Here is a 12,217-nt window from a genome sequence, read left to right on the forward strand (position 1 = left end):
ATAAAGTTAAAGAGACTTTTCCAGTTGATTACATTTTATATGATCCATTATGCAGAAAAAGTAGAATTGGGCTAAAAGATCTATTGCTTTGTCACCTATTTAGGGGATAAATCATGTTTTAAAATGTAACTAAGTAACTAAATACTTTTGAAAATAAGTAATCAGTAAAGTAACTAATTACTTTTGAAAATAAGTAATCAGTAATTAGTTACTGATTACTTTTTTCAAGTAACTTGACCAACACTGGTCAGGTGTCTCACCTATAAACAGCCATACAAACGTGTTTCTAGCTGTTGATGCTTATCTGTAACCTAGTCTACCTCTACAGCTGCTCATGAAGCAGCAGCCAATGGAAACAGGACTGTAGCTATCTTTGTGTAGATTTCTACAGATGACTCTGTCACCAACCTCAGGCTGACTGAACATACATGTGTTTGTTTCATAAAGTTATCTAGATGCTGCAGAGCAGATGAGGTCTTCCAGAACATCCACCTGTAAGAAAACATCCAGAACAAAATTTAAAACCACGTCATTGTCTCTGCTATCGAACACACACCAGGCAGACAGCACTTGAAATGAGACGTCTCCCTTATTGCTTCTTTCCCACTACTACAATCAGCCCGTCCTTTCTACCAGCTTAATGTTACCTGGCTCTGCTCTCCTACACTGAGATTCTTCAGCTGGTAGACAGTCACATGACCATCAGTGTCTCCTACCACAACACAGTCAGCCTGAGAGGAAAATAGCAAGGACGTCATCCTCACACCAGGGGCTGCAGGCTGCACAATGACGGGGTCCAGACTGGAGGAAAGAGGTGAATATATGGACAAGACACAGGTGATACAGAGAGCTGCACAGGTGGAGTCTCCTTCTGAGTCTGACTCACATTCAGTTCAATCTTATTTATACAGCATCAAATCACAACAACAGTCGCCTCAAAGTGCTTTATACTGTAAAGAGAAGGAAGACAGCATAAAGACATGCTGTGGAAGAGAGACAGAGATTAATAACAAGTGTGATTCAATGCAGAGAGGTCTATTAACACATAGTGAGTGAAAAAGAAACACCCAGTGCATCATGGGAATCCCCCAGCAGCCTACACCTATTGCAGCATAACTAAGGGAGGATTCAGGGTCACCTGGTCCAGCCCTAACTATATGCTTTAGCAAAAAGGAAAGTTTTAAGCCTAATCTTGAAAGTAGAGATAGTGTCTGTCTCCTGAATCCAAACTGGAAGCTGGTTCCACAGAAGAGGGGCCTGAAAACTGAAGGCTCTGCCTCCCATTCTACTTTTAAATACTCTAGGAACAACAAGTAGGCCTGCAGAGCGAGAGCGAAGTGCTCTAATAGGGTGATATGGTACTACAAGGTCATTAAGATAAGATGGGGCCTGATTATTTAAGACCTTGTATGTGAGGAGCAGGATTTTGAATTCTGGATTTAACAGGAAGCCAATGAAGGGAAGCCAATACAGGAGAAATCTGCTCTCTCTTTCTAGTCCCTGTCAGGACTCTTGCTGCAGCATTTTGGATTAACTGAAGGCTTTTCAGCGAGTTTTTAAAAGAACCTGATGGTAACGAATCACAATAGTTGAGAATAATACATGATGAACTATGTTTCATGAATGATGCTGCCTAAGGGAAGCATGTATAATGTAAACAGAATTGGTCCTAGCATTGAACCCTGTGGAACTCCATAATTAACCTCAGTGTGTGAAGAGGACTCTCCATTTACATGCACAAATGGAGTCTATTAGATAGATATGATACAAACCACTGCAGTGCAGTACCTGTAATACCTACAGCATGTTCTAATCGCTCTAATAGGATATTATGGTCAACAGTATCGAAGCTGCACTGAGGTCTAGCAGGACAAGCACAGAGATGAGTCCACTGTCAGAGGCCATAAGAAGATCATTTGTAACCTTCACTAAAGCTGTTTCTGTGCTGTGTGAGCTCTGAAACCTGACTGAAACTCTTCAAATAAACCATTCCTCTGCAGATGATCTGTTAGCTGTTTGACAACTACTCTTTCAAGGATTTTTGATATGAAAGGAAGGTTGGAGATTGGCCTATAATTAGCTAAGACTGCTGGGTCTAGAGATGGCTTTTTGAGTAAAGGTTTAACTACAGCCAGCTTGAAGGCCTGTGGTACATAGCCGATTATTAGAGATAGGTTGATCATATTTAAGATCGAAGAATTAATTAATGGCAGGACTTCTTTGAGCAGTTTTGTAGGAATGGGGTCTAAAAGACACGTTGATGGTTTGGAGGAAGTAATTATTGAAGTTAACTCAGAAAGATCAATTGGAGAAAAAGAGTCTAACTTAACATCAATGGTACTAAGAGTAGCTGTAGATAATATTACATCTGTGGGATGATTATTGGTAATTTTTTCTCTAATGATAAAAATTTTATTTGTGAAGAAGTTCATGAAGTCATTACTAGTTAACGTTAAAGGGATGGTTGGCTCAAAGAGCTCTGACTTTTTGTCAGCCTGGCTACAGTGCTGAAGAGAAACCTGGGGTTGTTCTTATTTTCTTCAATCAGTGATGAGTAGTAAGATGTTCTGGCTTTGCGGAGGGCTTTCTTATAAAGCAGCAAACTATTTCTCCAGGCTAAATGATGATCCTCTAAATTTGTGACACGCCATTTCCTCTCCAGCTTACGAGTCATCTGCTTTTGGCTACGTATTTGAGAATTATACCACGTCAGGTACTTCTGATTAGAGACCTTAGTTTTCAAGTAAGACTGGTTTCTGAGTTTTACAGCTGGGGTGGACGAGGCTAAGCATCAGACTTTCAAATGAATTAAAAGTCTGTCTGGGTCTTTGGTTGATTAATAGGCTGGTGTGAAAAATTGCTGCTCCCCCTACCCCCCCATATTTCTAGAAATGAGAGCTGCTCCATCCAAAGTGGGATGGATGCCGTCTCTCCTAACAAGACCAGGTTTCCTCCAGAAGGTTTCACATGTCTAGGAACAGAATCGCCAATAATCAGAGTTTGACCCCCAGCGGGTGTGTCACCAACTGGGGAAAAACAGTTAGACACATGGTTGGTGGTGTACCTGGGGCTTCTGTTTAAGACTATGCTTCCTCCTCACCGTCACCCAGCCGCCCTCTTTCCCCAGCTGCTTGGGGTCTGCCGGGGAACAGCTAGCGGGGCCTACGCTATCTTCAGCTACAGCAGCTACAGGGGCCTGGCTAGCTACAGGTGAATCACTGATCCTGGCCCTCAGAGCTGCAAATACGCTACATTGATTACATGTATCATTACTGCTATGAAATAAGAAGTTATCTAAAGGTTTTCAATTCAACTGGCAGATAAGCTACACAAACACACCACTGTGTGTTGGAACAGCGCCACCCAAAGGTACTCACATGCTCAAACTCAGGTCCCAGATTTCTAGCTGCCCTTCGGTGACAGCTCCAAATACAGTAGGCCACTTTGGGGACCATTCGATGTCGTAGACAGCCTTCTGGGCGGAGGTGAAACCCAACACAGGCTTCAAGTGGTGCTGCTTCCACAGCTGGATGGTCCAATCAGATGAGCAGCTCAGGAACACATCAGGGTTGAAAGGGGACCACGCAACACAGTTTACAGGACACTGACGAAGAAGAAGAAGAAGTGTCTGAGTGTATATCACACACCCACGAAGAAGATTCAGCACCATAAGAACAGCAGTTTGTAACAAACAGTGAAGTTATTATTTTGCCAGACTTCACTCACTCAGAATCTTTCTACAAAGATCGCAGCATATGTGTGTACATATGTTATATATGTATCACATTTTCATTTCCAAAGCAGTTTGTGTTTTATTTACAGATCTAAGTGAAATTCATTTCATTGACTGAATCAGGATTATTGGTATGTGGACAACATTTATACATTCCTGTAACAATGTAGCGCTGCCTTCACATACCAAGAATACTTAGTAAGTTTTAAGGCTTAACATCACATTCACACAGAGAAGAATCTGTAAAGTTTAAAATATGCTGTAAATCAAAGAATTGGTGAAAATGACTCCAAGTTGTGTGTGCAGCATAACTGACTGAAGAATAAAGGAATATGCTGACACAAAATCTAAACAATAAACCTCAGAAAGAAACTCTAAAACCACAATGAGACATAAACCAGTCTCAACCCAATTCACATCAAACCACATCCACTCTGAAATCAGGTCCAAAACTTTACCTAAGCCTAAAATTAGACTGATACCATTTATGAAGGTGACTACAAACCAGTCCAAAACCAAACCCCTGATCCCAGTATGGCTGAGTCAGTCCAGGAGGACTTACAGAGACAGACCGGTAGGTGTCAGTTTACTTTATCTGTTGTTTTCCTTAAAATTAAGTTAACTGACAAATAAGCAGTGTCCCTACAGAGCCGTTATACTGCAGTTGGAGCTTCAGTTCGGAATAAAAAGGCTTTTGGGGAATAAACAGATGTTTTTTCCAGAAGTCCTTGGCAGCGTTTACTCTGAAAAACTTACAAAGTGTTTCCTGTAGGTTTCAAGGAACTGCTGACTGTTGGAGCAGGAGCACTGGTGGATGAGACCTTCCCATGTCCCAGTCAGGTAGATACTGGAGTCCTGCAGGAACAGTGGAACACAGTGGGATACATTGGTTACATCTCAGGGATTTCATGAATCTCTGTTAGAGAACTGTAGATCAATATGGTCGTCATTGTGCAGGAAGGCCAAGATGATTAGATCTTTAGCAAGAATGCTAAAAGGTTATGCCATATGTGGGGTGACTGGAGATGTTGGTGAAAGGTCACAGTGATATGTGGTGTAGCAGACAATGTCACATATCACATGTTCACATATCACATGATCATGTGTGAGTGCCTTATCTGTCACATGACTAACGAGATGTTTCTGTAACTGCTGTTGTCAATAAAAGGACTGTGAAGGGAGACCAGGTGAAGAAATTTCCCCTTGTGGGACTAATAAAGTTATCTTATCTTATCTTATCTTATCTTATCTTATCTAAGACCCTGACGACTCCCCTTGCAGCAAGTAAAAGACAAAGAGCGCTGTGGTCATCTTGCTTTGATTGGTCCCTGAGTCAGCGGGGTCTATCTCTTTAAGACCCAACAGTAACTTACTGTGGGATGAAAGTCGAAGCAGAGCCCAGGAGTCAGTGCTGTCAGGACTCTTTCTGTCATCATCTCGGTCCTCTTCCCTCCAGTCTGTATCTCTGTATTTTGAATCCGCCTTAGCTTCATCAAGTCTACAGCAAGAAATGGATCATTTTATATCATTTACCTGACACCAAGGTGAGAGCAGAGAAGGAGTTATTTGATCATTGCCTATTGTCTGTTTGTCTGTGAGCAAGAGCATGCAGAAGCCACCACAGAGCAACAGTCAGTCTGAGTTGCACTGTGTTCGTCTCTGTGGTGCCAGGCATGTCTTCATGTTCTAGTCCATGGTTGTTGTTGGATTTTGTGTACTTTTTCTTAGCTTAGAGTATCTATGGAGTTAGCACAGCATCTGTTGAGTATTTCTGTCAGATTGGACTTTTCATTTCCTGTGACCATTGAAATAAAAGCTCTGCTTCTCCTCTGCACACCTTTGACAAAATACTCACCCATTAGAGTTTAACATTACTGCCAACTGCCAAGATTCACTTAGAAAAGGACATTTTTCCTGAATTTCTTCTAAAATCTTAAAGGCCAAAGAGAGAGTTGGAAGTTCTCCAAGGCTGGAACTATCCTGAGAGGCAACGATGACCTGTATGCTGTCTCAGCTGACTGCACTGAGCCGGCTGCTGAGTACCTATGCAGTCGAGGCCATCTTTGAAGAAAAACCACTTGCTGATTCTGCCGTCTGCACCCACAGAGAGGAGGGCCTCCACCTTCTCTTCCCCCGTCGAGCTCACTTGTTGTTGGGTCCACCTGAGCTGCCACACTGGCCCCAGGTGTCTGTTGGGACTCTCCCTACACAGAGCACATGAAACAAAGACAGAGCAGTAGCATGGTTTACTTTCAGTGTGTAGTAAAAGACCTGCACTGTCCACTGCACACGCCCCTCACCGGCTGCTGACACCACGTGACCTGTTGTCCTGACTGTGCACACCATGGATTGTTATGCTGCCGTCATGTGTGCCCACAGCCAGCTGACTGGGGCTGTTAGCAGAGAAATCCAGAGCGGTCACGGCGCTGTCACAGTGGATAACGTGCTCCGGCCACTGCAGGAGGAAGAACATCCTCACTCAACAATCTGTGCGATGATGATGAGGGGAGCTGACTAAATCCAGTCCAAAGCAAAGTCATACCTTGAGGTTTTTGATGGACCAGCAGCTCACCAGACCTGGTTTCTGGTTCCCAGAGTCAAACTCGCCATGACCCACAGCCAGGAGGTCCTAGAAGACAGCCACACGAGGAGGATCTGTAATCAGTCGTCTGCCTGCTTTCCTGGGTGTTAGTCTGCTTCCTACACGACTGCCGCTTTCCCACGCTGTCTTTCTTTGAACCAATCAGCTTCCACTTTGCACGGTTTACATGTGTGCTCTCTGTCATTCTTCCTTTCAGATTCTCCTTTGTGCAACCCTCCACCTCCCCACCCTCAGCCAGAGCCGTCTTCATCATCATCACCACCAGAGTCTCAGCTGTGGGGGGTCCTGTCCTAAACCCTGGCACTGCTTTGATGGGTCACCACAGTCTAATCGCCAAATACATTCATTTCTCTATCTCAAGAAATCATGTTCAGTTCTTTCAAGTGATCAGCATGCTTCAATACAATATTATCAGAAGAGACAGACCCAATATTAGCCAGGCTCCTTCAGCATTTAACTGAGCAAAGGTACGGCCTTTTCTCCACACTGCAGGCGTGTCTGAAAGTTAGCTAACTGTACTTGGTTATACTACCTTTGAATTGTATATTTAAAGATTATTTTTATAATCTTTAAATATCACTCTGACTTCACCGTTCAGACTGAAAAACAGTCCAGCAACATTAGTGACACACATGAATGACACAAGGACAAAAGACTTGTGTTGCACAGAAATGTACACTAACTTCAAGCCCTTTGCTCTTGAATCAGTTTCTGTGAGTTGGAGTTGATCTTTGTTCTGTTACCGGATTCTTTCTGTTCCAGGTCATGCAGCTCACGCTGCGTCCTCTGCTGAGCTCACAGCTGAAAACCCAGAGACACTGCAGAGACGGACCGCCGTCCGTGCCCCCCGTCCTCTGATCCACCATCTCATTCTTCACTGGACACTCTGGGTCTGAAAAAATGATTTCACTCATTACAATCTTAATGCTTCATCTAGTAGTAATGTTACCATGGTGCTGTGGTGGTTTGACGATGCTGTGAGGGTGCTGTGACAGTGGTGTGACGATGCTGTGACGATGCTGTGATGGTGGTGTGAGCACTACCTCCCAGCACAGGCAGCTGTCTGTAAGCAGCCAGCTGAGGGTGGAAGCTGTTTTGCAGGATGCTTCTCTCCACTGTTTGTAAGCAAAGCTGAAACTTGTCTGACAGCATGATGAGCTTCCACTGCGTCTCAGCGTTTAAAGCTTTCACTTCCACTTCTTTCAGTGAACCAGAGGCACTGACTGAAGACAAATACAAGAAAACAGTTTCTGTACTGTAAAAAGAATGAAACTGTTAAAACTTCTGAATGATGACGAACCCTGAGCCCTGTTTGAATGAAGCACAGTGAACCAGTGGGTGCTGTTACCTGTAGTGGCTGTGCTGCCCACTGACACACTCCTGTCTGCACCTCTGCTGGAGTCCGTCACACCCTCTAAGTGGTCAGTCTTCACTGGGTTACAGATACCTGCTGTTTCCTCCTGCTCAGCATCACTTAAAGGCTCATACATGTCGCAGACGGTAACATTTGTGGCTGTGGACATGCAAACATCTGAAAACACCCTGCATTTATAAAAGCTCAACACTCCATCCTCTGTTTTATGGATGAAGTGAACTGCTGAAAGTAGAACTAAAATAGAAAGTAGAACAATATAAGGATATAGTGAATGGTGGGTTCTACTATTGAGAGTGTGTAAAAAGCTAAAAAGAAGGGTGGGGTAGGGTCAGAATTTGGTCTAAACATATATGAAAGCACAGCTCCATCCTGCCTGATACCAACAGGTGAAGCTGGTGGTGGGTGTGTGATGGTGTGGGGGATCATTTCCCAGCACACTTTGGGCCTCCTTCGCACCAAGCATCATTTCAATGCTTAGCTGAATATCATTGCTGACCACAGCCTACCCATCCTCTGATAACTGCAAATAATCTGAAAAGAATTTCCTGATCATACCAATGAATGGAGTGTACTTCAGTGGTCTCCACAGTCACAAGGAAGCCTTTGGGACATGAGTAGATAATCAGATAGCTGCAGCCGACTAATCTGCAGCAACTGCATTAAGCTATCAGGTCAATGCAGACCAAAACCTCTGCAGCACCTTCAGCATCAGATAAATAGACACTAATGTGGATAAAAAGGTAAATGCTAATCTGCGGTTCATAAATTGTTGGGAAAGAGGCTAGCTTAATGTTCTAGCTAGCCATTTTTAGCCAGAACATTTGGCTAAAAATGGCAGATAAATAGTTCAAATGGAGAAGAGGTAACAATGAACTACTCTGATATAAACATAGTGAGCTAAAACAAACACACTGTGAACACTACACATCTAAGACAGCAACGCACTTCCACACACCAAAGTTTGGGAACCAAATATTCATCACACTTTAAATAGACTGAGTCCAAAAGCACAGTTTGAGATGAAAGAAAGCCATGTTCTAAATAAAGCTGCCAAAAATCAAGTCAGTCCAGCTTCATGTTTAGGTACACTGACCTGGGTGTGTTTAAAACTTTTATAAAAGTCACCATTAGAATAACAGCTTCACCTGCATCCACCACCATCAGCCCGTTACTCTGGACATGCTTGTTTTTTGTTGTTCCGGTCAGCGTCTGCACTGATCGCTCCACATGTTTGTCCCTGCTCACTCTGCAGACCTCCTCGTACTGATGGTTTCTTGCTCTGTGAAAACGAGGTAAAATCACAACGTGCCAGTAGCACATTTTAGGTGCATATGTAAGCGTCTCAACCAGTCAGATATGGGAAACACTTCACCCACATGGTAGCTTCTGCCTCATCAGCATCCACACACACAAAGGTGCTGGGCATGTCCAGCAGTGAAAAGGTGTCTGTCTCAGAGATAAAGACCTCCGTGATGTTCTTCAACATGTCCTCTGTCACCTGTTCCTTCTCCGTGTCCTTTTTTACCTTCACATCTAGCAAGAAAATATATGAGCAAACTCTTATAAACACCACAAAGATACGTTGTAGGTGTGACCGAGAACTGAGAGCTTTAGTCACAGTAATATGTGGAGATTTACAAAAACATTTAGTTTGCATTAACTGTGCTCATTAACCACCACACAAGCTCAAACACCATGAACGCAGTAATCAAAAGGATAGAGGGAAAACATACAGCGTGCATTTAAAAAAACAATTTATTAACCTGGAAAACTGAGGGGAATGTCACGTTTAGAAAACATGTCCTCGTCATCCACGGACTCTGTGGTGGACTGGCTGGATATTCTGCTGCTGCCAAATACTGACCTGGAAACATTGCGAGCACATTTTTACAGGGTGAAGCGTGTAACCTGCAGTCACTTTAGACAGTTTGTCCTCGCTCTCTCCAGGAAGTGCTTGGCTGTGGCTGCCTCCCTGCACCATGGACCTGCTCAACTGGTGGCACAATTTAGTAAGAAGCTGTGCTTCAGCAGCCCTGGTTGATTCAAACTTCTACTGTTTTATAATTACTGAGCTTAAATGTAATGTAATGGTTTCCACCCAAACCTGTATCACTGGGAGTTCCCCGACTGTTTCAATCACATTCACATATCAAAGATTTTAAAAGAAAAGAGGATAGGTCAGGGTTCAAGGGTCCCCAGGTTACAACCACAATGCTGCCCAACCTTAGAACACAAGTGAGGGACAAGCCACACCGGCGTGGACGTCACTGAGCTTAATAAGAGCCACGTGAGGTATGGCTACTAGAAAAGATAATACATGGAAAGGCCTGCAGAGAAAACTCATATTCAAATTCAAGCAATGCTTTAACATTTGCACTCCACACATTGAAGCCTCACAGAGCAGCTCCAGCTGCATCACCTCAGACTCTGGTACCTGGAGAAAGGCAGAGTGAAGCTGCCCGTGGCTGTTGGCTGGTCTGATGCTGAGCCCACAGACATTTCATCCACAAACAGCATGGGCTGCACTGCTCCTGGATCAGCCTGGTACAGCGGCTGAGGAGTGACATCATTGTTTACTTCATCAAACACCTGCAAGAAACACAGAAGCTAGCTACAGCTAACTTGGTACTGCACCCAAGGGCACACTGGGGGTACTTCTACATCACTATATGTTCGCTACATCATGGTATTTAACTCCACTACCTGCATCTCTCCTTTTATTGCCTTTTTCACAAAGCACTCAGTTAACTGCTTTGAAAAATTGGTGAGTGGTAGTTGAATGTAATTAATTTTAGAGGCATCAGAATAATCAGTCATGAAAACAAATCCACAAAATGAAGTCTTGTGTTTTTGTCTGGGATGCAAAATAAAACTGTGACTACAGCCTGAGTTTGATGTAAGCCTACTTCTTTAAACTTTCAGTATACATATGCATTAAACACAGTCTACGACGCGGGTCTTTACTCTGTGAAACTGAAGAGAAACTGCGTCTAATCTGAATCTAGTACCGAGTCTGTGACTGGTGTTCTCATTTACAAACTGTTCAGAGGACCCACAGACTGTGAGGACAGTGTCCGTGTGATGCTCAGGTACCCGAACAGCCTGTCTGGAAGTCTGAACCACGTTCTTCTCCAGGACTTTGCTGCCCCCGAGGCTCCGCCTGCTGTGACAGCCCAGCACACTCGTGGTTTGTCTGGAACGCTGGTGAGCTCCGCGTGGGCCTCCGTGTGAGACTGAGGTGGTACGAGAGGAGCTGGAAGGCAGCAAAACAACAAGTGACCGTGGCTGCGTGTACGTGCAGACAGCTGCAGTGAATAGAGTACGGCTAACGTACGGTCTCAGAAGCAGGGAGCATCGCCGCTTTCCTCCCTCTTTCCCCCCCGTGGCAGACATCGCTGCAGTGCGCCTGCTGTTGTGGGTTTCCTACTGCGGTGCTATGGCAACGGGACATGCCCAGAGCTCGTGCGTACAGGGAGCGCGCGACACGCTCACGCCGTGTGCTGGACATTAACACGTAGATGTATACAGTCAGACCATATCAACATTTTGACATTTTCCTTAAAATAAAGTAAAAAACGTTTTTTAAACAACAGTTAAAAACATAGGTTACCACCATCTTTACTGTCGCTGTTCAGTTTAACCACGCGTTCTCACTGGGTCTCATTACATTTATGTATATAGTTGCCTCAGAAAACTTTATATTATTGTTTTGAAGGGAGGGAGGTTCAGGGCGGAAGCAATCAGCTTCATGGGCTCATCCGGTTAGAATAAGAAAAGCAGCCATCTAATGCAGAATTATTTTCAGGGTACTCCTTTTATTCTCAAATAAATAAGGCAAAAAAGGAAGGAAACAAAGACACACATGGACTGCCAATGCTGAAAGAAAACAGAGATTCAAGTTACTCATTACCTTAACATTACATAAAATAAAAACCCAAACAGAACCTCACCTCAGCTGCCGCCCCGTGTGGAAGTGAGGAAAGAGTGAGCCAAAAGTGAATGCAGTCCTTATGTACTGTGTGACATATAATGTGTGACAGGTGAGTGCAATCAAGGACAAGCACCACACCCAATCAAAGGTGAGAGAACTAAACAAGGTGCATCTGGTGAAGTGAGTGGGTGTGCTGGGATGTGCTAAAAGGTGGGTCTCTACAACAGCCGCCCCCATATTTCTAGTGAGAAATATGTTGATATGATCAGGATCAGTCTTCTTCAGGAAGCGAGGGCAGGGGGATCAGACAGGAGACAGGGCGGATATAGGTTTTATCCTGTACTAAGACCTCCACAGTTCTGATGTGGTCATCTGGGCTTTTCAGCAAGCGTGTCACTCTTCCTACAGGCCAAAGGGCTCGTGGAAGGTGTGAATCCATAATCATGACGACAGAGTTCAATGTGAGATCTGGTTTTTCCTTCTGCCATTTGGGTCTTCTTTGGAGGGATGGTAGATAGTCTCTTATGAAGTGTCGCCAGAAGTGATCTGCCAATATTTGTGCATGTCGCCTCACTC

The 12,217-nt window shown here is 44.1% G+C and overlaps 1 protein-coding gene across 1 annotated transcript; it reads right to left on the minus strand.

The window, feature by feature from the left end:
* Positions 1 to 6: 6 nt before the first annotated feature.
* On the minus strand, positions 7 to 11,209 carry dnai4 (dynein axonemal intermediate chain 4). The gene is made up of 17 exons (XM_005952304.3): positions 11,045 to 11,209; positions 10,804 to 10,963; positions 10,145 to 10,299; positions 9,474 to 9,574; positions 9,087 to 9,243; positions 8,856 to 8,989; positions 7,684 to 7,848; positions 7,379 to 7,558; positions 7,079 to 7,227; positions 6,276 to 6,362; positions 6,034 to 6,188; positions 5,777 to 5,937; positions 5,107 to 5,231; positions 4,490 to 4,588; positions 3,378 to 3,604; positions 648 to 801; positions 7 to 492 (listed from the first exon to the last, which is right to left on the minus strand). The coding sequence occupies exons 1-17, from the start codon at positions 11,101 to 11,103 to the stop codon at positions 448 to 450; spliced, it is 2,313 nt and encodes a 770-aa protein (XP_005952366.1). The 5' UTR covers positions 11,104 to 11,209; the 3' UTR covers positions 7 to 447.
* Positions 11,210 to 12,217: the final 1,008 nt, after the last annotated feature.

This window comes from Haplochromis burtoni, unplaced genomic scaffold (genome assembly GCF_018398535.1).
Source record: "Haplochromis burtoni strain Fernald_Lab_line unplaced genomic scaffold, NCSU_Asbu1 Contig_1443, whole genome shotgun sequence".
NCBI classification, from domain to species: Eukaryota; Metazoa; Chordata; class Actinopteri; order Cichliformes; family Cichlidae; genus Haplochromis; species Haplochromis burtoni.